Raw genomic sequence first — 27,798 nt, 5'->3', positions numbered from 1 at the left:
ACTCTTTGGGGTGGGGGCATTATTCTGCCTGCCACTCTGGGTTACAGGGTTAAGACGGTCCCCGATCTCAAAAGGCAAATAGTCTAGTGAGGGAAATGCTTTATTTTTTTTTATCCAGCACACAGCCCCCGAGCTGCTTCCACCCGCCAGGTTGCTGCTCTCGGTGCTTGGGATATCGCAGTGAACAGAGCAGATGAACGGTACGGTTGAGGAGCTGACATGCTAATTTAGGGAGCTAGCTAAGCCCCAGACGTGTAATAACTAAGTAAGTAAGATAGTGTGTTAGAGGTGAGATGGAGAAAAATGAGCAGAACTGGTCCAGAGGTCTGGAGGATGTAGACCTTAAGCAGGAAGTTCCACCTGAGAGTAATGAATGCTTCCGGGAGGTTGGCCAAGAGCACTCCGGGGTGCTGGGGGGTGGCCCAGCCCGACCCTGGGTCTGGGGTGGCGGCAGGTGCTGGGCGGGGCGGCCTCTGTGGGTGTGCTGATGCGCGCCCAAATAGAGTCTTGCAAGGTAGCCGGGAGTTGGGTGGGGCAGGGCTCCAGCAGAGGTGGGAGCAGGAGCTGGTCGTGGATGCCGCTGGAAGCGGGGGAGGGGGCGATGAGTCACCACTTAGGTTAAATGACACGCCCAGTCCTCACCTGGGGGGGGGTGGGGGGCGCGCAAAGGGCTGGGAGGAGTCCTGGTCCAGGAAGCGCCTCAGCCTGGTCTCTCTCCCTCCGGCTCAAAGGCCAGTGGAGAAAGGGTGAGTCCAAGCAGCCCACGTCTTCCTGTTGCTTCTCCAAGCCCGACGTCCTTCCCCTATGGGCTTCCTGACCTGTGCGACCCTCCTGAAAGCCTTGTTGGCATTTTTAACAAATCACGGTCTCCAGGTTCTTCCAAGCAGTGAGTCTGCACTGAGCAGTCCTGCCAGTTGGCGTTCAGCAGAACAGCTTGTAGCTCTCCGAGACCACGGCTGACGCTGGCCATGGTGTCTGGGGTCTGGACCCAGCAGGCCAGCAGCTGCACTCAGGGTGTTTGTCTGTGAATAATAAGGAGACCTTATAATCACACAGCATCTTCCTTTTAAGAAGGTCAGGCTGATTCAACAGATAACCGTTATGATGATCCAGGGTCTTTTTGAGTTAAACTTGAGTGCTATTTATTATTGCTGAGGGTACCCCTATACGGTAGATGGCGGAGCTGGGTGCACTGTGGGGTGTCACCCCCTGGGGGTGCGGAGCGGCCTATCTGGGAGAAGATCCCTGAGCAAGTGAAGAGAGTGAAGTGGTTCGGGTCATTCGTTCATCTGCGTTGCTTTTAAAAAACGCGATAGCCTTTCAGTCCGTGTGCCATGTGTGAACAGGCTAGGGTGTCCCCTGCGTAGAAGGGCCCACCTGTTGTAGGGTTAGTCCAGAGGAGGCTGTTGAGGAGCTCACGGCGTGTCAAGCCTGCTTCTCTGTGGCTCAGTTACGCTTCCCACCCTGCTGAGACCCCGTGAGAAAACACACTGTTAGTGTTGTGCAGAGAAACAGAACCAGTGGTGTGCGTGTGCATGTGTGTGTGTGTGTGTGTGTAGAAAATAAGGAACCGGCTCACTGATTCTGGAGGTTGACAGCCGACAAGTCCCGAGATCTGCAGTCAGCAAGTTAGAGACCCAAGAGCCGATGGTGCAGGTTCTACCTTGAGTCTGAAGCCCGAGAACTAGGAGAACTGATGGTGTGAATCGCAGTCTGAAAGCCAGCAGGCTTGAGATGCAGGAAGAGCTGATGTTTCCCTTAGAATCGAACAGCAGGAAAAAAAGAAAAAAACCAACGCCCAGCTCAAAAGCAATCGGGCAGGAGGAGTTCCCTCTTATTCAAGGGAGAGTCAGCCCTTTTGCTCTATTCTGGCCTTCGACTGATCGGATAAGGCCCACACACATCAGGAAGGACAGTCTCCTTTACTCAGTCTGTTCATTTAAATGTTAATCTCATCCAGAAACACCCTCACAGAAACACCCAGAGTAATGTTTGACCAAATATGTGGGCACCCCTTGGCCCATTAAAATTAGCCATCACACATGTTCATGTAGTACATGTCAGAGTATGTACTCTTTGCCAATGGAGGGTTATTGGTAATCCAGGTTGTTGTTTACTGAGATACTCAGTTGTCATAGAGACGATTTTGAGTCACAGATTTCTGGGCGATGCGGTAGTTTCTGGGGAGCACGTACACCTTGGTATATCCTTATTTCTGATTGCAGTTGACATTTCCGTTCACGGTTCAGGAATGAGCGCCACCTTGCAGGTCCTTGAAAGAGTCATGGCTGAGGAGAGGCAACCCCCAGGGCGCCTCCACTGAGCACCAATGCTCCACTTTCATCCCCAGTTCAAGAGCAACCAGATCATTCTTAGTGGTCCTCCTCCCGTGGAGTAAGGTGTTCAGTAGCGACTGTGATCAGTGCGACTCTCCGTCGGCAGGCGTCTCTGTTCCCAGTCCTGCTTCTCTGCGGCGTCTCCTGGGATTGCCACTCTCCTGCTTTTGTTTTCCCCTGAGGTGCCGGGTGCTTCCAAGCTGCCAGCCAGTGCGCCAGTGGCGCGGGAAGGAGCATTTAAGGCCGCCCAGAGCTGCAGGCACCCCGCCCACTCCCCCAGCGCAGACCCTCAGCCTGGCAGGCCCAGAATTACGCTGCCATCGACTTGTTCAACATCCCAACCTTTCTTCCCACTTGCTTTAACTTCTGGTTAAAAAAATAAACAAAAAACAAACCCCAAAGCAGAAGTTCTGGCTTTGTCAAAAGCAACCCACCTCTCCTGGCTGCTTCCCCACGCCCTTTGTCACCTTCGGGCAGGTCCCCGGTGTTGGCTGGCACTGGAGGGTGAGGTCAGGACACGCCAGCCTGGAGGAGAGAACTCGCCAGCCTCCCTGACAGGCTGAGCACACAGTGCCAGTCTGAGAGGCACTTTCGGTAGCAGGTCTCACTGGAAGACGTATGTCGGTTGGCAGCCAACACTGGAATTGCTGTTTGTTATTTGCAGTTCATTATTTTTGCGAGGAAACGCAATCCACTCCTGTGGCTGACCACGTACCTCAGTTGCCTGTTTGCAAGGAAACTCGGGTCCAGCCTGTCCTGTTCTTCATTGAAGGCCCTGAGTAATGTGGTCCCTGGAAACTCTTTCACACTGTCCGTCTGTACAGGGGCATCTGGTTGGGAGAAGCCGCTCTGCAGAGGGGACCTCTCACGTGCAGCCTCTGGCTTGGGGGGAGCCTCGCTCCTGTGATCCACCCGGAAGGGGAGCCCGGGATGGGCCTCCTGCCCCTCTGGGGGTGGATTTGAACATCTCATAAGATTTGTGGCAAAAGAATGGGGAGGGGGATCTGGAACGTGATTCGTGGGAGGGTGCAAAATCTATTTTCATTACTATTTAAAAACAATCTCTCCATTCCATGAATTTGATCATTTAACTACACAGCAGAAGACCTGACAAGAATCACGTCCAAGCGGGATACTCTTGTAGTCCTTTGAAGATCATAGGAGATGTTGGCCGCCCGCATTGCTGTAAAGTGGGACTGAGCTGAGATCTCCCCCCTTGTCCTGCCACAGACAGGATCGGGTGAAGCCTCCCTGTTCTGTCATCCCTTTAAGCTCCAGTAGTCGGTGAGTTAACGGGATGTCTTTTTCTCGTTCCTGCAGAGGCTCTGTTGGACTCCTACAGTTAAACAGTCCTCTCGCTGACTCTACCGAAGGCATGGAGGTTACAGGAGAGCCACCCGTTCTTTTCCCTCTGCTCACCTCTCTCGCTCAGAACCTCATTTGTCCTCAGATCGCTTGCCTGTGAGTGTGGCAGTGACACATAATTGTGACGTTATAATCGCTGATTTTTATTCTTTTCCTCATGACGAAACCCCAGCATCTTCATTGTCTCGTTTATTTATTCCACTTTCCCATGATGGTGGCTCTGCCATCGTTGTGGTTCATCTAAGGATTCTTTCCCGGAAGATTAAGGATACATATATAATGTTAAAAGAACTGATAGTAACTGCAGCTTCTGTCCTCTGGACGTAACTGCTAGTGTTTTCTATCCATCCTCAGCATGTAATGGGAATGGCACGCCCACTTCACCCTCACTGGCTCCGTGGTGTAATTACAGTCATGAGGGATTCATGCCTTTGGAAGGCCCATGCGGGGGAGCCCCATGTCTTTTGTAGGTGATCAAATCCGATGCATATTGCAGGGCTGAGGGTATAGGCGTCCCCCGTGCTTCCTGACCCTCAGATGATCTAATTCTGGATTCTCTCTTAGTGGTAGAGATGCCTGCAATCCAGACAGACATCTTTTATCTTTTAATTCCCAGTCCTTTTGATTGCTATATAAATATGGAAGTCTCACTGACTCCTCTCTCTGTTTTTCCCTCTTATCCCACCCCTTCCTGTGAGACCCCGTTTTCAACTGCATATTTTGGTTAGTGAGGTTTGACTCCTGCCTAAAGAACTTCGCGGTACAATTTATTTGATCCTGGGGCCCTGCCAGCCTTAATTATATCAAACTTCTAATGACACACACAGGTGGCCTCTTCAAATATTTGCATACTTCACATTCCTTACAGAGCGTTTGTCCCGCAGTTGCTGAGCGGTGACCTTCAGCATATAGGTCGAGACAGTTCCCGCAGGGTCTGGGCGATGGGTTCCTCTCCCCTGTCACTTAACGCCAGCTCTTGTCCTTTGTGAGCCTTCTTTAATTCTCCCATAGCCATTTGAATCTTTTCTTTTTCTGTCTTAAATAAAACTTCCTTCAGAGAGTTCTGTTCCTGATATGATTTCTGATGGCTGATACTCAAAACTACTGCCTTTCATAGCAATTTTATGACTTGCTGAGCCCCTTTACTCCATAGCAGTGACTGAAAATTCCATTTCTTTGTGAAATTTTAGAAGTGAAAGTACATTCCATGATATATCTGTGGCCATATGGGAAATTGTCTGAAAAAATAGAGAATAAAGGCTTTTCCCCTATCCCATTCTGACACTCTTTTTCATATAGAACATCTTTAGCTGACCTGAAGATCTCAGTTATTGAACTTTGCTTCTCTTTCCCTTTTTCTATGACCCAATTTTCCCATTACGCCCCAAGAAGCTGCAGCTCGGTTGGTGCAACTTGCAGAATCCCACTTTACTTGAGTTTTAATACTGCCGTGCTTGTTACTGTTTGCTCGGGAGCCCATTTCCTGGTCCACGTCCTTGGCCAGGGCAGGTGGGTTTTATTTGCTTCCTCCCCTCTCTGCAGCTTCCCCTTGCTGGCTGACATCGCTCAGTCTGCTTGAGACTGGGGGCAAAGGCAGGGCTGTGATGGCCCTGGTCAGAGAAGCCAGAACTGTAGTCACCATCCGAAGGGCTCTGGTCCAGCCTTCCTTGGGTTCGGCCCAGGGCAGTGCTGCCGCAGGCTGGCTCTTGCGCTTCTCTCCCCCTGGGGCGGTAGCCTCCATGCTAGCCACAGGCGTTCCCCTAAGCAGGACTCTTAGTGTCCTGCGGTGTGGACTCCACACCTCTTCCCCGCCCCCCCTCCATCCAGTTTCCCCATCTAGTAAATACACGCAGTCCACTCCAGCTGCCGCGGGTCTGTCTTCCCTCCTCTGCCTCTCTCAGCCCCACATCTGATCCATCAGCAAGTTTTCTCCCTGCTGTGGGCGCTCCCTTCACCATGCACCTTAAATCACCCCTCTGGCCCCAGGCTGCCGCCTCCAGCAAGCCCTGACTATGGAAAACGCAGTCCCCAGGTGGGCAGCCTCAGCACAGGGGGCTGGTTAGAAATGCAGAACGTCTGGCTCCCCCTCAGACTTGCTGGATCGAACTCTGCATCGCAACGTCATCCCTGGTCACAGGCCTCGCTCTTCACCTGGCTCCTACCATCTCTCCTGCTGCTCTAAGATGCAGTTTTCAGACAGAGCGATCTTTTCAAAATGTAAATCAGATCCCGGCATCCCTCCCTGAAAACCCTCCAGTAACTTGAAAGTCTCCGGTAAACTGGGACAGGACCTCGCCCTGGCCTCCCAGTCCCGCAGCAGCCGGCCTCCCGCGGCATCTCCTCGCTCTGGCTGCACTGGCCCACTGGGCTGCTCTGTGCCCACCTCCAGGCCTCCGCGCTGGCTGCGCCTCGTGGCCCAGGCGCTCCTTCCTCCCCTCAGCGGGGCTGACTCCTGGTCCAGGGCTTGGCCCTCTCAGGTCCTGTCGGGCCCGTCCTCCAGAACCACCCTGTGTTGGGAGATGTTACAGTGGAGTTGAGCCGGGGGATGGGCCAGGGGGGCCTGATCCAGTGCCCTGAGCCCTTGAAGGCAGGGCACTGCCTCACCTGGGGGCAGGCATCAGTGCGATTAGAAGCTGGAGGATTTGTGTTTAGAGCCACTGCCTTTATGGTAGTTTTACAGGTGGTGATAGAAAGCGAACATGGTGACGGACCGCGTGGACAGAGAAGCGCCCCGTTGTTAACAGCTACGTGCCTGCGTCACCCGCCCTAGCCGCTCTGGTGCACCTGCAGCCCGGAGGCCTCAGGGGGCTTCCTGCTTCTCCAGGAGCCCCAAGTCCACCCCCCTGAGTAACCAGAGAAGTGGGTGGAGGCGTGGCCGTCCAGCGCAAGAAGACTGCTCTGCCCCTTCCACGGAAAAGCAGAGGCTCAGAGAGGAAGCCCCACTGTGGGCCTGTCATGGACAGTGGCCTGGATCTGAGACTCTAGGCCGGACCACCCGGTCCGGTTGTGGCCCTGCCTCCCCAGTCGGGAAGTAGGAAGAGGATGTTTACAGAGGGGCTGGCCCTGGGCAGGGAGCCGAAGCTCGCCTCCCGTCTGTCTAGGTCGTGGGGAGAATGGGGGGTGGTGGGCAGGAGTCAGTTCTCAGAGACTCTACCACCAGCCATATCTTAGTTAGCTGGTTTACCCACCGACCTTTTCTCCCCAGCAAGTTGGAGGAGGTCTGTAGCACTTAGCTCAGGGCCTGGCACATTATAAAGGCCTCACGAGCGTTCAGAAGCACCGCTGGGGCATCAGACTCGGGAAGCCGAGCCGGGTGGGCTGGGGCTGCCCTCGTTGGGACCCAGCTGAGCAGCCTGGTGGTTTTCAGCTGCTGTGGGTGCCCCGCCTGGGGAGCCTCAGGCCTCTGAGACAGGGGCCCTCCCTGGATGAACAGCGCACGGGGGTCTCCCGAGAAGCCCATGTCGGAGGTCGCCCCGGGCCAGGTCACAGTGCGTGGAGGAGGACACAGCTCGGGGCCAGACGGCCTGGGTGTGACCCCGCGTCTGTCACTTCACAGTGTATGACTAGGGACAAAGCACTTCTCCTCTTTGAACTTCTGTTTTCTCATCTGTAAAGTGGGAAAATAATAGAACCTACCCCATGGGGCTAAGGTACGGGTTATGCATAATTATGCAAATGAAGCAGTTGGCAGGGAGCCTGCCGCTGCTTAGGTCTAATCTTAGCTCCTGTCATAGGAGTGACATAGCTCCTTAACCCCTGTCTGAGCTCACTGAGTTGCTCATAGAATTCAGCCATGACTGTTTTGCTTCTGGAAGCTTCTGCTCAGCAAGCAGGTACTGATGCAGCCGTCCAGGCCCTGTGCTCAGCGGTAGGAGTCCCAGGGTGGATGCAACACTGCCTCCTTCATAGGAGAGTCTGTTGCTTGGTCCAGGCAGGTGGTTGCATTATGTAAACTGCCGTGTTTGTGGCTGGAGACAGTTTGACCCCTTACCACGTGCAGCTGTCATGACATTCTGGGTCATTCCCTGGAGAAGGCCCTCGAGGAGGCTGATTTGGAAGAGCTGGAGCTGAGTGGCATCATGCAACCGCTTGGCCACGGTAACGGGCAGTTGGGTGAGGAGCTCTGAGCCAGAAGGGGCACCAGACGTGAGAGCAAGCAAAGGGAGAAGCGCCAGAGAGGGTTGAGGTGGGCAGGTCTCCCTACTCGGAGAGAGAAGTACAAGTAGGAGGGAAACGGGCGAGTGGCTTTGATGAGCAGGAGGCAGCATCCATACGGAGCCTCAGGGCGGGTCTTAGGCTGCTCACGTCAGCGCACAGGGCGGGTGTCAACACTGCGTTGGCCCCAGAGTAAGACCATCGCAGCCCCTTGTTCTGTTCTTAGACCTACTTTGCCACTGATGAACTTACCTGGGTGGGTTTGAGGGGCGATTGAAGTGGTGTATGTTTTGTTATGATAAACATTCTTTAAACAGAATGTGGATGTGCTCCATTACTGGGAATTTAGCCTGCCTTTCTCCCTTGGGTGAGGGCAGCGGCTTGGAGGTCCAGGGAGGAACAGGGTGCGTCCTGCCAGCTCCATGTCCTTGCCCATGGGGTCTTGTGGAGGCTGCCCGTCACCTGTGTAAAAGGACAGGGAGAGGAACTGCTAGAGGAAACAGTTTGTTAAATCGGGGGGAGAAGAGTCTGCACCAGCTGAGGAGAGAAGCCCGTACCTCCCCAGCACAGAGCGGGTGGCAGAGGGAGGGGGTCCACTGCCGCATGTCTCCATGGAGCACCTGCCCGTCAGGTTGGGGGGGGCGGGGTCTGGTGAGCGTCAAGAGGGTGGAGGCCTTTTGTCCTGAGCGCGTGCAGAGAGAGATGGTCGCCAACTGCCGTGCAGGGGAGTTCAGTGAAGCCCTGCCTCACCCCGGGAGTGGCCCATCTGTGCACGGGCTACCGGGCAGAGGTGAGGCTTTTGGAGAAACATGGCCCCCTGGGCCGGGTGCTTGACAGGGGTGCAGAGCCCACGCAGTGCGTGGTACTAAGTGGAATTCAATGTAGTGTGCTGAAAGGTCACCAGTGTGCAGCATTATGCACGATAGACCTGTCTAAATATCAAGATATTCAGAGGCGGTCAGAAGCTACCTCCTGCCTCCTTCCCTGTCGCTGTGAATATGCTCTGTTTGAGCTCGGTTTGAAAAGATCTCCTGGGGCAGCCATCAGAAGAATTCAAGTCAGGCATGTGTGGAGTGCCTGCTATAATCCACGTGCGGTGTGGACATCGTCTGGGAGTGGGTGTGCTAATCGTGCACGCCGAGGGGCAGTGGGGAGGTGGGACTGGTGGGGACAGCGCCCCTGGAGGGGATGACACCGCTAGCAGTTGTGAGCACCACACACTGCTTACCACTCACCTTGCGCCAGGCCCCGGGCGGCCCACCATCTCTTATTCTCACATGTGCTGAGACAGACCACGCTGCACTTCCCATCGTACCACCACTTACAAGAGAAGGAGGGATTGTTCTTTCCTCAGTCACGTGGTTATCGAGATCACACTCACCTGTGCTTGGACTCCTGAGAAACACAGGGTGTCCTGGCTGTGCACACCCTCTTTTCGCTGCTAAACTCAGCTGCCTACCGAGTTGGTTTGGCCAATGGGCAAGCCTTTCCATCCTCATCCTATGGTGGGCTTGGGGCCAGTAGGAGGCACCTCTCTTCCCGTTTCCAGGCCCCACTGTCACAGCAAAGAGAGTGGGATCTGTCTGCCCCCTGCAGGCCAGGACCCCATGGACAAGGCCGCCCTGTGCAGGGGGCTCCCGGGTGCTCTGGGGCCTCAGCATGGGGTGGCCGAGTGTCGGCCAGCTGGACCCTGCAGCGTCTCTGAGAGCCAGGGCACACACGTGGGGACTGGCAGGGACTGTTTTTAGTGAGCTGTCTTTACAACTCGGGCTTTGGACTGTTTATGGGATCTACAGAAAAGAAAATGTCTGCTGTCTCCTTACAATCAAGAGAGAAATAGGGTGGAGGGGAGGCATTATGACGTCTTCTCACGAAAGATGCCTTGCCTGACGCGGGCATGCATCACAGCCCCCTCCTCACTTCCTGTACATTCTTTCTTTTTTTTTTTATAACACTTTAAATCTTCATTGATGTATGGAATGGTTTCTTCCTGCCTATGAATATCTTTTGGTATTTCCAAAAGTTTCTCGCACATAATATTTACCCCTTTTCTCGGGTACCATATCTATGTGTACTGTTTTAGAGTTGGGAATTTATGATGCTTTTTTATAAACCACATTCGTTTAAAATAGTATTTACCATTTCCCTTTGTTTCCGACATATGCAATGCCACACCTGACCTAGGGTCGTGACAGTAAATGTGCTTGCTTATTAACCTTGTGAAATGGGTCTGCAGTCCCCGTTTGAGAATGCTAGAGGAACCTCTTGTTTGGTTGCAATTAGAGCAGTGAGTGAAACCCTAACTGCTGTAAAAAGTAAGGTTCCTTCCCCAGAGCTTCAACACACATAGTGGAGTATTTCACATGAAGGGACTGACTGCAGTGTTCTTTTTTTTTTAATTTAATTTAATTTAATTTTTTTATACAGCAGGTTCTTATTAGTCGTCCATTTTACACACATCAGTGTATACATGTCAATCCCAACCTCCCAGTTCATCACACCCCCACCCCCTTACTGCTTTCCCCCCTTGGTGTCCATGTGTTTGTTGTCTACATCTGTGTCTCAATTTCTGCCCTGCAAACTAGTTCATCTGTACCATTTTTCTAGATTTCACATATATGCGTTAATATAGATACTTGTTTTTCCCTTTCTGACTTAACTTCACTCTGTATGACAGTCTCTAGGTCCATCCACGTCTCTACAAATGACCCAATTTCGTTCCTTTTTATGGCTGAGTAATATTCCATTGTATATATGTACCACGCCTTCTTTATCCATTCGTCTGTTGATAGGCATTTAGGTTGCTTCCATGACCTGGCTATTGTAAATAGAGCTGCAGTGAACATTGGGGTGCATGTGTCTTTTTGAATTATGGTTTTCTCTTGATAGATGCCCAGTAGTGGGATTGCTGGATCATATGGTAATTCTATTTTTAGTTTTTTAAGGAACCTCCATACTGTTGTCCATAGTGGCTGTATCAGTTTACATTCCCACCAGCAGAGCAAGATGGTTCCCTTTTCTCCACACCCCCTCCAGCATTTGTTGTTTGTAGATTTTCTGATGATGCCCATTCTAACTGGTGTGAGGTGATACCTCATTGTAGTTTTCATTTCCGTTTCTCTCATAATTAGTGATGCTGAGCATCTTTTTATGTGCCTCTTGGCCATCTGTATGTCTTCTTTGGAGAAATATCTATTTAGGTCTTCTGCCCATTTTTGGATTGGGTTGTTTGTTTTTTTAATATTGAGCTGCATGAGCTGTTTATGTATTTTTGGAGATTAATCCTTTGTCTGTTGATTCATTTGCAAATATTTTCTCCCATTCTGAGGGTTGTCTTTTTGTCTTGTTTATAGTTTCCTTTGCTGTGCGAAAGCTTTTAAGTTTCATTAGGTCCCATTTGTTTATTTTTGTTTTTATTTCCATTACTCTAGGAGGTGGGTCCAAAAAGATCTTGCTGTGATTTATGTCAAGGAGCGTTCTTCCTATGTTTTCCTCTAAGAGTGTTATAGTGTCCGGTCTTACATTTAGGTCTTTAATCGATTTTGAGTTTATTTTTGTGTATGGTGTTAGGGAGTATTCTAATATCATTCTTTTACATGTAGCTGTCCAATTTTCCCAGCACTGCTTATTGAAGAGACTGTCTTTTCTCCATTGTATATCCTTGCCTCCTTTGTCATAGATTAGTTGACCATAGGTGCGTGGGTTTATCTCTGGGCTTTTTATCCTGTTCCATTGATCTATATTTCTGTTTTTGTGCCGGTACCATACTGTCTTGATTACCGTAGCTTTGTAGTATAGTCTGAAGTCAGGGAGTCTGATTCCTCCAGCTCCGTTTTTTTCCCTCAAGATTGCTTTGGCTAGTCAGGGTCTTTTGTGTCTCCATACAAATTTTAAGACTTTTTGTTCTAGTTCTGTAAAAAATGCCATTTGATAGGGATTGATAATTTGTAATTTGATAGGGATAATTTGTAATTTGATAGGGATTGCATTGAATCTGTAGATTGCTTTGGGTAGTATAGTCATTTTCACAATGTTGATTCTTCCAATCCAAGAGCATGGTATATCTCTCCATCTGTTTGTGTCATCTTTGATTTCTTTCATCAGTGTCTTATCGTTTCCTGCATACAGTTCTTTTACCTCTTTAGGTAGGTTTATTCCTAGGTATTTTATTCTTTTTGTTGCAGTGCTGAATGGGATTGTTTCCTTAATTTCTCTTTCTGATCTTTCACTGTTAGTGTATAGGAACGCCAGAGATTTCTGTGCATTAATTTTGTATCCTGCAACTTTACCAAATTCATTGATTAGCTCTAGTAGTTTCCTGGTGACATCTTTAGGATTCTCTATGTATAGTGTCATGTCATCTGCAAACAGTGACAGTTTTACTTCTTTTCCAATTTGTATTCCTTTTATTTCTTTTTCTTCTCTGATTGCCATGGCTAGGACTTCCAAAACTATGTTGAATAATAGTGGCCAGAGTGGACATCCTTGTCTTATTCCTGATCTCAGAGGAAATGCTTTCAGTTTTTCACCACTGAGAGAGATGTTTGCTGTGGGTTTGTCATATATGGCCTTTATTATGTTGAGGTAGGTTCCCTGTATGCCCACTTCTGGGAGAGTTTTTATTCATAAATGGGTGTTGAATTTTATCAAAAGCTTTTTCTGCATCTGTTGAGATGATCATATCGTTTTCATTCTTCAATTAGTTAATATGGTGTATCACATTGATTGATTTGCATATACTGAAGAATCCTTGCATCCGTGAGATAAACCCCAGTTGATCATGGTGTATGATCCTTTTTTTTTCTCTCTTATATCTGTTGAGGCAAGAACTGTTAGTCGACTCTACTTTTATTTTACTCTCATTAAATTTTCCTATTATGGTAGTATTTTTTATAAAGGAATTTATAAATTGAATTCAAAGAAACTTCCATTGAAGAGACTCAACAAGTAAAAATAATTACTGAAATAATTGTTTAAAGAAAGTATTTCCCCAGAGAAGTCTTCACCAAGTTTATGATCCTTTTAATGTGTTGGTGGATTGTGTTTGCTAGTATTTTGTTGGGGATTTTTGTATCTATGTTCATCAGTGATATTGGTTTGTAATTTTCTTTTTTTGTAGTGTCTTTGTCTGGTTTTGGTATCAGGGTGATGGTAGCCTCATAGAATGTGTTTGGGAGTGTTCCTTCCTCTGCAGTTTTTTGGAAGAGTTTGAGAAGGTTGGGTGTTAGCTCTTCTCTAAATGTTTGATAGAATTCACCTGTGAAGGAATAAAGACACAGACTAAGACAATGGACTTGAGGACATGGGGAGCGGGGAGGGTAAGCTGGGACGAAGTAAGGGAGTGGCATGGACATACATACGCTACCAAATGTAAAATAGATAGCTAGTGGGAAGCAGCCACATAGCACAGGGAGATCAGCTCAGTGCTTTGTGACCACCTAGAGGGGTGGGATAGGGAGGGTGGGAGGGAAACGCAAGAGGGAGGAGATATGGGGATATATGTATACGTATAGCTGATTCACTTTGTTATACAGCAGAAACTAACACACCACTGTAAAGCAATTATACTCCAATAAAGATTTTTGTTTTAAAAATTGCATGGGAGCAATTACCAACAAGTTACTGCGTAGTTGGGGCTTTGATAAATGAACAATTTAATTGAACTGAACTCAAAGGCTGCATTTACAGTGATTCTAAGTTTTGGAATTCAGTGCTTGATTTGCATTCCATAGTAAAACTTTTACTCTGAAAAATGTTTTAAGAGGATAAATATTGCTACTGAAATTCCACTAGGAAAGGTAAATGCAGTGCTCTCAGTGGTTTTCTGTAGGTGTGAAGTAAAACCTTTAAGACATACTGTATCGTGACTTTTGTTAACAAGATACTGTGATGTGTTTAGGCGGCCTTGAATCCAGAGATAGTAGATCAAAACTCCACACATCAGTGACTCATAGGTTTAAGAAACGTTAGACGTCTGGCATGTCATTATTTTTCAGAAAAATTATTATTTGTACTATTTTGGAGGGGGTCCCTGAGGCACTGATTTTACCTTCTTGGGTTATGTAATATTTTAACTCTCTTAATGAGCTTTTTGTTGACAGCAGCCCCCAAATATGACAGTACTGTCTCTTAAAACTCAAGAACTAAAAAGTTTCCAAATACATTCATTTAAAAAATATTCTCTGTGCTATGAGAACCAAATAAAATGTAACACATTAAATATAGTTCTTCCTATTCAAAAAAAAAAAAGAATTTACCTGTGAAGCCATCTGGTCCTGGCTTCATTTGTTGGATGATTTTTGATCAGTTTCAATTTCGTTACTTATGATTGTTCTGTTCATATTTTCTATTTCTTCCTGGTTCTTCCTGGTTCAGTCTTGGAAGGTTATACCTTTCTAAGAATTTGTCCATTTCTTCCAGGTTGTCCATTTTATTGGCATAAAGTTACTTGTAGTAGTCCCTTTGGATGCTCTGTATTTCTGCAGTGTCTGTTGTAACTTTTCCTTTTTTCATTTCTAATTTTATTGATTTGAATCCTCTCCCTCTTTTTCTTGATGAGTCTCGCTAAAGATTTATCAATTTTGTTTATCTTCTCAGAAAACCAGCTTTTAGTTTTATTGATGTTTGCTATTGTTTTCTTTGTTTCTATTTCATTTATTTCTGCTCTGATCTTTATGATTTCTTTCCTGCTACTAACTTTGGGTTTTGTTTGTTCTTCTTTCTCTAGTTCCTTTAGGTGTGAGGTTAGATTGTTTATTTGAGACTTTTCTTGTTTCTTGAGGTAGGCTTGTATTGCCATAAGCTTCCCTCTTAGACCTGCTTTTGCTGCATCCCATAGGTTTTGGATTGTCGTGTTTTCATTGTCATTTGTCTCTAGGTGTTCTTTGATTTCCTCTTTGATTTCTTCTGTGATCTCTTGGTTATTGAGTAATGGATTGTTTAACCTCCACGGGTTTGTGTTTTTTACATTTTTTTCTCTGTAATTGATTTCTAATCTCATGGTGTAGTGGTCAGAAAAGATGCTTGATATGATTTCAGTTTTCCGAAATTTACCAAGGCTTGATTTGTGACCCAGGATGTGATCTGTCCTGGAGAATGTTCTGTGCGCACTTGAGAAGAAAGTGTAATCTGCTGTTTTCAGATGGAATGTCCTATAAACATCAATTAAGTCTGTCTGGTCTAATGTGTCATTTAAAGCTTGTGTTTCGTTATTAATTTTCTGTCTGGATGATCTGGCCATTGGTGTAAGTGAGGTGTTAAAGTCCCCCACTATTTTTGTGTTACTGACGATTCCCTCTTTTATAGCTGTTAGCATTTGCCTTATGTATTGACGTGCTCCTATGTTGGTGCATATATATTTATAATTGTTATATCTTCTTCTTGGATTGATCCATTGATCATTATGTAGTGTCCTTCCCTGTCTCTTGTAACGTTCTTTATTTTAAAGTCTATTTTATCTGATATGAGTATTGCTACTCCAGCTTTCTTTTGATTTCCATTTGCATGGAATATCTTTTTCCATCCCCTCACTTTCAGTCTGTATGTGTCCCTAGGTCTGAAGTGGGTCTCTTGTAGACAGCATATATATGGGTCTTGTTTTTGTATCCATTCAGTGAGCCTGTGTCTTTTGGATGGAACATTTAATCCATTCATATTTAAGGTAATTATAGATATGTATGTTCCTATTACCAGTTTCTTAATTGTTTTGGGTTTGTTTTTGTAGGTCCTTTTCTTCCCTTGTGTTTCTCACTTAGAGAAGTTCCTTTAGCATTTGTTGTAGAGCTGGTTTGGTGGTGCTGAATTCTCTTAGCTTTTGCTTGTCTGTAAAGCTTTTGATTTCTCCGTCGAATCTGAATGAGATCCTTGCTGGGTAGAGTAATCTTGGTTTTAGGTTCTTCCCATTCATCACTTTAAATATATCATGCCACTTCCTTCTGGCTTGTAGAGTTTCTGCTGAGAAATCAGCTGTTAACCTTATGGGAGTTCCCTTGTATGTTATTTGTCGTTTTTCCCTTGCTGCTTTCAATAATTTTTCTTTGTCTTTAATTTTTGTCAGTTTGATTACTGTGTGTCTCGGTGTGTTTCTTCTTGGGTTTATCCTGCCTGGGACTCTCTGCACTTCCTGGAATTGGGTAGCTATTTCCTTTCCCATGTGTTCCACTATAATCTCTTCAGATATTTTCTCTGGTCCTTTCTCTCTCTCTTCTCCTTCTGGGACCCCTATATTGCAAATGTTGGTGCATTTAATGTTGTCCCAGAGGTCTCTTAGGCTGTCTGCATTTCTTTTCATTCCTTTTTCTTTATTCTGTTCTGCAGCAGTGATTTCCACTATTCTGTCTTCCAGGTCACTTATCCGTTCTTCTGCCTCAGTTGTTCTGCTATTGATTCCTTCTAGTGTATTTTTCATTTCAGTTATTGTATTGTTCATCTCTGTTTATTCTTTAATTCTTCTAGGGCTTTGTTAAACATTTCTTGCATCTTCTCCATCTTTGCCTGCATTCTTTTCCCGAGGTCCTGGATCATCTTGACTATCATTATTCTGAATTCTTTTCTGGAAGGTTGCCTATCTCCACTTCATATAGTTGTTTTTCTGGGGTTTTATCTTGTTCCTTCATCTGGTACGTAGCCCTCTGCCTTTTCATCTTGTCTATCTTTCTGTGAATGTGGTTTTTGTTCTACAGGCTGCAGGATTGTAGTTCTTCTTGCTTCTGCTGTCTGCCCTCTGGTGGATGAGGCTATCTAAGAGGCTTGTGCAAGTTTCCTGATGGGAGGGACTGGTGGTGGGTAGAGCTGGCTGTTGCTCTGGTGGGCAGAGCTCAGTAATACTTTAATCTGCTTGTCTGCTGATGGGTGGGGCTGGGTTCCCTCCTTGTTGGTTGTTTGGCCTGAGGCGACCCAACACTGGAGCCTACCCGGCTCTTTGGTGGGGCTAATGGTGGACTCCGGGTGGGCTCAAGCCAAGGAGTACCTCCCAGAACTTCTGCTGCCAGTGTCCTTGTCCCCACGGTGAGCCACAGCCACCCCCTGCCTCTGCAGGAGACCCTCCACCACTAGCAGGTAGGTCTGGTTCAGTCTCCCGTGGGGTCACTGCTCCTTCCCCTGGGTCCCGATGCGCACACTACCCTGTGTGTGCCCTCCAAGAGTGGAGTCTCTGTTTCTCCCAGTCCTGTCAAAGTCCTGCAATCAAATTCCAATGGCCTTCAAAGTCTGATTCTCTAGGAATTCCTCCTCCCGTTGCTGGACCTCCAGGTTAGGAAGCCTGACATGGGGCTCAGAACCTTCACTCCAGTGGGTGGGCTTCTGTGGTATAAGCGTTCTCCAGTTTGTGAGTCACCCACCCAGTGGTTATGGGATTTGATTTTATTGTGATTGCGCCCCTCCTACCGTCTCACTGCAGCTTCTCCGTTGTCTTTGGACGTGGGGTATCTTTTTTGGTGAGTTCCAGTGTCTTCCTGTCGATGACTGTTCAGCAGTTAGCTGTGATTCCGGCACTCTCACAAGAGGGAGTGAGTGCACATCCTTCTACTCCACCATCTTCTTTGCAATGCTCTTTTTTTCTCTTTTTGTTTGTGCATGGGCTAGTGTCACTTGCTCGTAGGGTGCAGCATGCAGAGGCCTCGTGCAGACCTTTAGACCACTGTTGCTCCTGAGAAATGGCGGCAGGGCCACCTCAGCTCGGCGGGCCATGCAAGACACTGCCAGGTGTTCTTTTTCATTCTCGTCTGTTTGTAGTGTTTGGATTTTTGTCTGCAGCCCTCTAATTCTTACCGTATCATAGAGGCCGAGAATTTCCACAGTGGAAGGGACCTTAGAAAATGTTCACATTCTTCTGATTATTGGAAATGCTACCGTGTTCAAGACCGGGGCATCTCCTTCAGGAAACCACCCCTGACCACTGCCCACTCTGTCCACCCTGGGGGTCCAGGAGAAGTGTCCTGTCTGCCCCCTCCACTAGTCTGCAAGCCCTTTCAGGATGGGGGCATGGGGGGCGCACAGTTTTGTTTCCAGCTTCCAGCAGAGTGTCTGACACATTAAATTCTCCTTAGAACAGGAGGCTGAGAGGGCATCTGAAGTACATGGGGACTCAGCATATGACAGATGAGAGCCAGAGGCTTGTCAGGTGGCTTATTCAGTAAATGGCTGACCATTCAGAGTTGTCCATACAGAGGCCACGGTCTGTCTGTCTTGCAGCACAGGTGCTAATGTAACCGCACATCCCTGCTGCAGCCACGGTAGCACCTTTCCTGGCCAGCAGACCATTGCAAGCACTGGTCCTTCAGATCTGCTTCCGATTTTAAAGCTTGTCTTCTGTCCCTCTTCTGGTGTGTCACTCTCTCTGGGCCTGGTAACTTTTGCCTGCCTGCCTGCTGGACGTTATCATCCGGTGATGCTCCGTAGGGCCTGATCACACGTGAGGACCCCGGCAAGGAGCGCTTACGCTGCAAGCTCTCTTCAAAATCAGACCTTGTCCCTTAGAAAACCGGCCTCGCTCCAGTGTCTGCATCCACCTTCCGCAGGGTTTGCTGCGTTCACTCTGCATAGTAACTTTCATTCCTGCCGGTACAGGAGGAAACGCTGACTTGGGACCTCTTGCCTCGTCTTCTCTCGTGGTGCAGGCTGCGTGCCCACCCTCCTCTCACCTCCCCCTGATGCGCTACTCTTGAGAGTTTAGTTTCTCCACAGCTTTTCAAAGTGCCTGCTCTGTGCCCAGCACGGCGCTGAGAACCATCCTGTGCTTTTGAAGGAAAATGTTTTCTCGGCCAAAACACCTTGCGGCTTTTGGAAGAAGCAATTCTGCGCCTTCCTTCTTTTTCTTTTTTCCTTTCTTGCTTTTTGCCTCATTTTCCCCAATTATTAAAGGACTGTATTATTTTAAAAATTTAGGTGACAGAAAAAAGAGAAGAGGGGCTCATGGTTGTACAGCACATAGACGCCCACGAGGAGTGCCGACCCCCCTCTGGTGTGGGTGTGGAGCCCGATGCCATCTGTTCAGGAGGTACAGGCTAGGCCCTTCCTCGTGCCAGGCCACATCACAGGTGCTGGAATAAAGTGGCCAAAACACAGCCCAGGTTCCTGCTTTCGTGAAGCTCGCGATGATGAGCAGGTAGATGAACAGGTGATGTGACTCCCAGGGGCGACAGTGCAGTGAAGGAACGAGGGCAGGAGAGGCGGGAGTGTGCCCGAGGCTGCTGCTGCTGCTAGCGGGGTGGCTCTGGGAAGTCCTGTTGGACGCGGTGACAATGGAGCGGGAGCCCAAAGGGAGTGAGGGAGGGGCTCCGAGCAGGGCAGCCACGCTGGGGGAGGACCCAGGAGGCCAGGAGGGCACTGGGCATGGGGCGGCAGCTCCGGCCAGGCAGGGTCTGGCCGGGCACGGATGCCCAAGGGGCTGTGCTCAGTGAGGGGACACACAGTGTGGCACGTAGGGTTGTGTGCTGCCCTCTTCACTCATTCACACATAAGCCTTTTCTCACTTATCGCAGAGCCTGTAGGGCACGAGGGAGGTGCTGAGCATCTACGTCTTAGATGACAGGGCCCTGTCTGTGTATTTGGGAGGCGGTGCAGCGGAGCAGAGGTGTGCAGACTGGGGCACAAGCGACCCCACCCACATCCCAACTGTCCCTTAGCCGCCGTCATCTCCGTGGAGGAGATGGGGTCTCGGTGGGAAGCTGCTCTCCCACGAGTACAGAGCCCAGCAGAGTACCCTGGTCTGTTAGAGATCTGGTCTAGATTCTGGAACACTTGAGGTAGGCAGAGCTGCAGAACTCAGAGGCTGACTTAGTGAATAATTTGCACAGTCCTGTAGGTTAAGGTTTTCCATTAAGCTGTCTGTGCTGCCGTTAATTCAGCTGGAAGATGTGTTAGGTACAGCACTTGGGGAAGATGGAGCACCCACCTCGGGGATAATGACACTGTGAAGCCAGATTATTTCTACCGTGGAGAACAATTGTAAGCCTGTGCTAGTAGATTAAACTGCTAGAGTGATGGTTTTGAACAAAGAAAATGGTCGAGAGCTATACAGCCAGCCATAGACTGATTGGGGTGGGTAAAGAGTAATAATTCAACCCTGTTGATCTATGGCATGTAATCCCTTTAGTCGCTGCCACACTACAGCAGCTGAGGAAGGTCCCTGGACCTGAGGTCACCCAGACTAACGTCCACATTTTGCTACTTTCCAGCTGTTTGACCTTAGATGAGTCACCAGACATTAGAGGTTTCATTCAGAGATGCACAAGCCACGAGATGCTGTGTGCAGATGATTGGGATGAGGCCGGGAGAGTGTCCACTGGGTTTCACGGGGACAGGGAAGGCATGCCATGGTTTGCAGAAACACAAAGCCAAACAACAAACAGAGTGGGAATCATGTAACAGGTAGAGTGCGGGAAGTGGGAGGAGGGGCTTGCTCTGCAGGGGGCCTCCGTGCCTCCCTCTGTAACGCAGCCCTCCACCGCCCCTGGCTCCTGTTTCTTCAGCCGTACGTGAAGCGGGGCCTCTCCGGGGCCGGCGGAGCTGCTCACGCTAGCTCGTGAGAATGTAAACTTGTGGTGAGTTAGGCTTTGGACGCCCCGCCTATTACAGCTGTGTCATCTGGAGGGCCACTCTTCGCAGGACTTCTGTGAACTGGACATTTATCTTTGTCTTCGTCACTCTGTCTGCTGAATTAAGCCCAACGGACCGTGTTTGGAAAGTTTATTTTACTCTTATAATTAGCAGTGAGTGAATTTAACTGGTGATTCCGGTGGACAAATCCCTAGAGCTGAAAATTGGAAAAAAAAATGGAGAAAGGATTATGTTAAATAGACTTAATACGTAGAAAAGGTAATATGGGCAAATAAATGTAGCTGTTTAGAGGGAGAGACAGATGATGCTGTCTTCTCTTCCCATGTTAGGCGAGTTGCGGTTCAGGGGCTGCCGCGGATTGGGTGAGGCAGGGCCCTTCCTGGGAAGCCGCCAGTGTCTTCCTTTGTAAAAGCAAGTCTCAGTCTCTCAGCTGGTGAGCGAGGTTCTTCAGGATGCGGTTGTGAACTTCATTTCAGGCCTCACCCGCCCCCGCTCCCCAGCACCGCCTCTCCTGTGACTCATGCACTTTGGACAGACACACAGCCCCTGGGAGCCTCCCCTGTGCAGACACACTCGAGGTCTGGGGTCCCTTGCTCAGCTAGGAGCAAAGCCTCAGTGCAGACGAGGGGCCCGTAGGATACGCAGGATGGGGATGTAGGAGTCCTCCGGGCTTTGAGGGAGGGCACGAGAAGCGTGATGGGGAAGCCTGGAATCGGAGGGTTGTGGCAGCAGCGAAGAGGGCGTCTCAGTGAGTAAAGCTGAGGTTGGCTCAGCAGTGTCAGACAGCAAAGGACTGTGTGGAGAGGTGAGGATGGAACTCTGCCAAGTGGGTTTGGTGGCTGGGAGGTGGCAGTGGCCCTGGTGGGACTGTGGGCACATGCCTGCCCTTTGCCGCCTTCCCTCAGCCTGCCATGCCTTTTCCCACCATCTGCAGACAGCGCCTTCCACGGAGTGGCCCCGGGCCCTGATGTGACAGAGTTAGCATGTAATTGCCCTTATTTCGAGCACGGTGGCCTCATGTTGGTTTCTGCCCTTCTTCCACATCTGTGGGCAGTGGCCACGCCTCAGTCGTCCTGGGACCTCCTGGGATGGCTCCTGGGTGTGTGTCCACCCCGCTGCCATGGGAACAGGAGCTGCAGCCTTTGCTCATCAAAGCCCTGGGCCTGGCAGGGATCTCTTTGTCCGGGGCAGTAGTGTCAGCCCTTGTCAGTACTCAGCCATCGAGGCGCTAGAGTTGTCCAAGAGGAGAGTGAAATCTTAGGCTGGACGTCTTCCTCATTTTAGGCTTCATTTCTGTTGATGGCAATCACTGTGTGTGAACGACAGTGCCAGGAGGGTATCTCAAAGCTCGTGTATTGGTTGATCTCACCCTTTTTCTTTGTCACCATTGTGTCATCTGTTTACCTGAAGTGCATCAGCTTGTTTTGCGCACCTGAGGCTGGGACCCCAGCATAAATCACCCATGCCGCCTGACTTCTTTCTTCATGTAGAATTTACTGACAGTTAAGAGGAAAGCATTTGTTGAGTATTCCTTCCCCCTTTCCCACCCTTCTGTCAGATACCTTCTTTCAAAGTGAAATAAATCAATATTTACTTCTAAAGTCTCGGTTCACAGTACATTTTCCCATTTAAATGAAATTGAAACAAACAGTAAAAGAAGAAGAAGAAGAAAAAGGCCTCCATCTACTGCAGAAAAACAGCTCAGGCTAAATGGATTAATACTTTCCACTCAGGGTATCTCTCTAGCTTCTGGTAAATTCCGTCAGTCCAAGTTAAAGGTTCCTTGCAATCAGTAACTTTGTGTGGAGCCCACCCCAGAGGTGGCTCGTCCATTTTCTTCTCTGCATTAAACATGACCCCGTCTGACACAGCCCTTCCTGCTGTCAGGGAATGACACAGGCACAGGGCCGAGGGAGACCCCTGGAAGCCCCATAGGGCGTTCCCAGAGACGGCGTGGGGTCGTGGCTTGTTACAGAGGGCCAGGCAGGGAGGAGACCGTCCCACGCCAGGTTCCAGCTGGGAAGGGAGTCAGAAGCGTCATGAATGGGAGCTCACGGAGGCCACCTGAGCAAACCCACTGCTTCCAGTCTCTCCTGGGGGTCCTGGGAGTCATTGCTCCTTCTGCCCTCTCTGCCTGGAGTCCCATCCCATGCCTCCTCCGGAGGCTGCCCTGGCACTCTGTCAGAGCATCGCTCGGTTCCTGTGTCTGCCCCGCTAGACTGGTCTTCCGCCATGTGCTGCCTGAGCGCCCATCAGGGCACCTGCACCCAGTGGAGCGTCGCTGCACAAATACTGGGTTCTTGCTCCGTGCCAGGCATCCGCCCTGCCCACCTGGCTCTGGGAGAAGAGCTGTGCCGGGGCAGTGCCGTCTTAGCCCTCATGGAGCTCAGTCCACTGGGACCTGATAAAATGACAAAGGTTTTGTTGAATGAATGAATAATTGACATGCCACAGTACCTTAAGAAAACGTTGTTCAGTACACGAATGAAGACACCAAAAGCGCGGTGATGTTATTAAGCACCCGCTTTGCATACGGAATCTTCTTCAGTTCTCCTAGCCATTCTCTGAAGTGGGCTTTTTCGTCCCTGTTTTACAGATGAGACACCTGAGAGTCATAGGGGAGAGTGGGCAAGGCTCACAGCTAAGCCCCGCGAAGTGCAGGTCAAAGTTCTTTCCACCTCGCCTTTCGGACCCCCTGGGGAAGGCCGGTCTCTGTGACATCCCTCCCTACATCTGAGGGCTCTCGTTCCCCAGCTCAGCAAGTCCAGGCCCCTTCACCGTCCTCCTGGGCTGGTTTTCTAATCCTTCAGTCATTTTTGCAGCTCTTAGGGTCTCAACACTTTCTAAATCTTTCCCATATTGTTTGTATCATTGCTCTTCTCAAAATCAAAGACAGTTGTAAAACAGACCAGAATGCACAGTCAGGGAGCTGGGGCCTTAGCACCAGCTGGAATTTGGCCTTGTCTGGAATCTGCCTGCTTGGAGCTACAGAGAAAGGCCCGCCCGTAGGAGTGAGCAGGCCCCTCCACTGACAGAGCCCCGGGGCAGCGAGTGCCCATCAGCAGACCCCTCCCGTGGGCTCTGAGGCACTAGTGTTGGTGGACGACACCTGGGCAAAACCAGGCGTGCAAGGGCGTGTACTCCTGCCTGGTGTGCTGTTGATCTTCTTCATACACAGAGCTGAGCTCCCAGAGTGTGTGGAGAGACAGATAAGCCAGGATAAACTAGTCCCCTTTTCACCACCAAATGGACCAGCTATGAATTTCCAGGAGACCCCGCACCCAGCCCTCTACACGGTTGCAGGAAGTAACTCCTAGAGTGCCTCGGCAACTCCCACGCCTCTGGGTGGCATCACGAGAAGAGCTTGGACTGGGTGTTTGAACTTGGGTTCCACCATTAGCCCCAGCTGGGGCCCCTGACCACGTTCCTTTGCACCGGTGAGCGCCGCTCTCCTCATCTGTAAACCGGGGGTGAGAGCAAGCGTAGAGCATTGCTGAGATGATTCTGTGCAAAAGGACCAGCTCCTGGAATGTGCCAGATGCTCCATAGGCAGTCGCTGTGATTCTCTTGTCCTGCTGGACCTGGAAGTGGGGCCCGTGTGACCTTTCTCTTGCCCTCCCACAGGTCACGGACGAGGAGCCCAGTTCCAACCACACGGTCATGATCCAGGAGACCCTCCAGCAGGCCTCCGTGGAGCTGGCTGAGCAGCATCACTTGGTGGTGTCCTCTGACGACGTGGAGGGCATTGAGACGGTGACCGTCTACACACAGGGCGGGGAGGCCTCGGAGTTCATCGTCTACGTGCAGGAGGCCGTGCAGCCCGTGCAGGAGCAGGCTGCGGGGCAGCCGGCCCCGGAGCTCTAGAGGACACGCAGTGTGGGACAGCGCCGCGGGGCAGGGCTGCCGGCCTCCGTGCAGCCCCCGGGACAGCCAGGGCGGGGAGGCCCCAGAGTAGTGCTCTCCCAGGCTCTCCTCTGCACTGTCCGCCCTGGCGGCCGCGTGGGGCTCTCCTGGCCCGGCTTCGGGTGGGCGAGGGATCGGCATCACCAGCGACACAGGAGCGCTGCCCCCAGCACAGGCACACGCACCTTCCCCCCGCGTCGTCTGCTTCCAGAAAGACCTGTGCCTCAACTCCCCAAACATGGCCCGTACCGCATAGCCCCTTTGCTTCAGGTGTCGAACAGAGACCCCCACTTCTCCTCAGCGTCTTCCCTGAATCACAGCCTAACTCCTTGACCCCTGTCTGGGTGCTGAATCTTTACCTGGGACTGCTCTGCAGCCTGGTAACCAGGAGACAGCTGTCAGAGAAAGTGACCTTACGGTGTTTGAATCACCTGTGAGAGAAAAGAGGGGAGGGGTTATCTACACAGTTCTACCCTCCTCAGGCATCAAGGGCGCTTATTATCATGTGAAGTAAGGATGGTTTGACGGCCCTCCGGCTCCCATCACAGGTGGCGGTCTCAGCTTACTATCTTGGAATTCTTTTGCTTTTAAAATAAATGCACTTTCTCCTATTCACCTCCTACTCTACCGAGGTGAGTTGGATAGAATAAAAGCATTCCCTGCCTGAGTACTTCTGCTGCTCTGTTAGGTTGGTGGGTTTACCTCTCCCCTTCCCAAGTCAGAATCTGGGATTTGGACCCCACCCAGGACAGCCCCCTCTGGGACCCAGGCCCTCAAAATGTGACAGTGATGCTCGTCCTCCCTCTGAAGCATTAGCCTTGCTTTGGGGCCACTGTTTGAGGTTAACGGTCTTACGCCCCACGTCCTGGCACCTCGCATTGGGTTCGCTGCAGCCCCTTCCCACCTTGGGTGGAGAAGTAAACCGACAGTCAGGAGCCTCCGTGATGCTCTCTAGTCCGACTGCCTTTTAGTCCAGGTGCTCGTGATAAATCCCGTACCTTTTGGCGCCTCTGCCGTGTGACAGCTTTGTGGAGGCACCGAGGCGAATCCTACTGCCCCCTGTCCAGCCCCGGGGTCTCCTGACATCGTCACCCAACATCTAGCTCACTGAGGTCAAGATCTTTTTTCTATCAAATGAAATTTTATTTAATTTATAGTGATTCTAACCAATTGTTTGAATAAACCATCCTTTTAAGTTGTGAAATACCAAGCTATTGCCTCATGGTTTTAGATTTTCACATTTCTAGACTAGACAGTGAAATCCTCTATATTACATAGGACGGTTCACAAAACTATTCACCTGAAACGACGTTTTTGATGCTCTTCGGGCGCTAAGAACAGCCAAAACTTTTGATTCAGTAACAAATGAAGAAAAAGCTTCAGAATTATTTTTAATCCTACAATGGTTTGCTGTCCTTTGTTTCCAAGGAAGATATTACTGACCCATTTTCAGTAAAGAATGAACTTGGAGTTATTTCTCTAATAAGGGTGGTGGAGTTTTACCAGTCTTGGTAAAGATAAATGGTACAACGAAACGATGGATTTTTTTTCTCTTAATGTTTAGAAGCCTGTGTGTCGTGTTTGTTTGCTTGTTTCTTGACATATAATTGACCTACGACACTACGTTAGTTCCAGGTACACAACATAGTGATGGGATATTTTTATACATTACAAAATGATCACCATAGTAAGTCTAGTTATTGTCCGTCATCATACAAAGTTATTACACAGTTATTGACTGTATTTCTCCATCCTGTACATTTCATCCCTATGACTCATTTGTTTTGTAACTGGAAGTTTGTACCTCTTAATCTCCCTCACATATTTCACTGACCCCTCCAACCCCTCTCCCCTCTGCAACCACCTGTTTCTTTTCTGTATCTGTTTCTGAGTCTGTTTCTGTTTTGTTAACGTTTGTTCATTTGTTTTGTTTTTTGGATTCCACATATAAGTGAAATCATATGGTATTTGTCTTTATCTAACTTATTGCACTTAGCATAATACCCTCTAAGTCCATCCGTGGTGTCACAAATGGCTAGATTCCATTCTTTTTTTATGGCTGAGTAATGTTCTATTGTGTAGATATACCACATATTCTTTACCTATTCATCTGTTGATGGGCACTTAGGTTGCTTTCATATATTGGCTATTGAAAATAATGCTGCAGTGAACATAGGGGTACATATATCTTTCTGAATTAGTATTTTTGTTTTTGTTCTGAAAAAATACCCAGTTGTGGAATTGCTGATTGTATGGTAGTTCTATTTTTAACTTTTTGAGGAACCGGCATACTGTTCTCCATAGTGGCTGCACCAATTTGCATTCTCACCAGCAGTGCACAAGGGATCCCTTTTCTCCACATCCTCACCAACACTTGTTATTTGCTGCTTTTTTGATAACAGCCATTCTGACAGGAGTGAGACGATATTTCGTTGTGGTTTTCCTTTGCATTGCCCTGATGATTAGTGACAGTGAGCATCTTTTCATGTGTCTGTTGGCCATCTGTATGTCTTATTTGGAAAAATTTCTATTCAGGTCTTCAGCCCATTTTTTTAATCGGGTTGTTTATTTATTTTTGATGTTGAGTTGTATGAGTTCTCTGGATATTTTGGATATTAACCCCTTATCTGATATATTGTTTGCAGATATTTTCTCCCATTCAGTAGTAGGTGGCCCTTTCATTTTGTTGATGACTTCCTTTATGGTGCAAAAGCTTTTTAGTTTGATGTATTCTCATGTGTTTATTTTTACATTTGTTTCCCTTGTCTGAGAAGACATATTAAAAAATATATATATTGCTCTGACTGGTGTCAGAGAGCGTACTGCTTATGTTTTCTTCTAGGGGGTTTATGTTTTCAGGTCTTAGATTTAAGTCTTTAATCCACTTTGAGTTTATTTTTGTACACGGTATGAGAAAATGTTCTAATTCTATTCTTCTACATGCAGCTGTCCAGTTTTCTCAGCTGGAGGTTTTGTTTATTTATTGGAGAAATTTCTTTTCCCCATTGTATATTCTTGCCTCCTTTGTTGTAGATTAATTCACCATCCATGTAAGTTGGGTTTATTTCTGGGTTCTCTATTCTGTGTCATTGATCTACGTGTCTGTTTTTGTGCCAGTACCTTACTGTTTTGATCGCTGTGGCTTTGTAGTGTAGTTTGAAACCAGGGAGTGTGATACCTCCAGCTTTATTGTTCTTTCTCAAGAGTGCATTGGCTCTTTGGGGTCTTCTGTGTTTCCATAAATATTTTAGGATTATTTATTCTAGTTCTGTGAAAATGCCATTGGTATTTTGGTGGGGATTGTATTGAATATGTAGATTGCCTTGGGTAGTATGGTCATTTTAACAATATTCTTCCAGTCTTTGAACATGGTATATCTTTCCATCTGTTTGTGCTGTCTTCAGAGTCTTAGAGTTTTCCAAATACAGGCCTTTTACCTCCTGGTTTAGATTTATTCCTAGGTGTTCTATTCTTTTTAATG

The 27,798-nt window shown here is 48.7% G+C and overlaps 1 protein-coding gene across 5 annotated transcripts in view; it reads left to right on the top strand.

Annotated features, from left to right (window-relative positions):
• Positions 1-25,574, top strand: part of ZFAT (zinc finger and AT-hook domain containing) — a 188,946-nt gene extending 163,372 nt beyond the window's left edge. For 3 of the 5 annotated variants that reach the window (XM_032610134.1, XM_032610135.1, XM_032610136.1), the window contains exon 17: positions 24,039-25,574. In XM_032610134.1, the coding sequence (XP_032466025.1) occupies positions 24,039-24,278 (240 nt within the window). In that variant the 3' untranslated portion in view covers positions 24,279-25,574. Of the gene's footprint in view, positions 1-6,373; positions 6,716-24,038 lie in introns of those variants that run through there. The other 2 variants (XM_032610137.1, XM_032610139.1) reach the window with 2 other exon arrangements.
• The last annotated feature ends 2,224 nt before the right edge of the window (positions 25,575-27,798 follow it).

The sequence above is a fragment of the Phocoena sinus genome, chromosome 17 (assembly GCF_008692025.1).
Source record: "Phocoena sinus isolate mPhoSin1 chromosome 17, mPhoSin1.pri, whole genome shotgun sequence".
NCBI lineage: Eukaryota > Metazoa > Chordata > Mammalia > Artiodactyla > Phocoenidae > Phocoena > Phocoena sinus.
The sequence above is the reverse complement of the archived record's forward strand: the minus strand, read 5'-3'. Positions and strand labels throughout refer to the sequence as shown.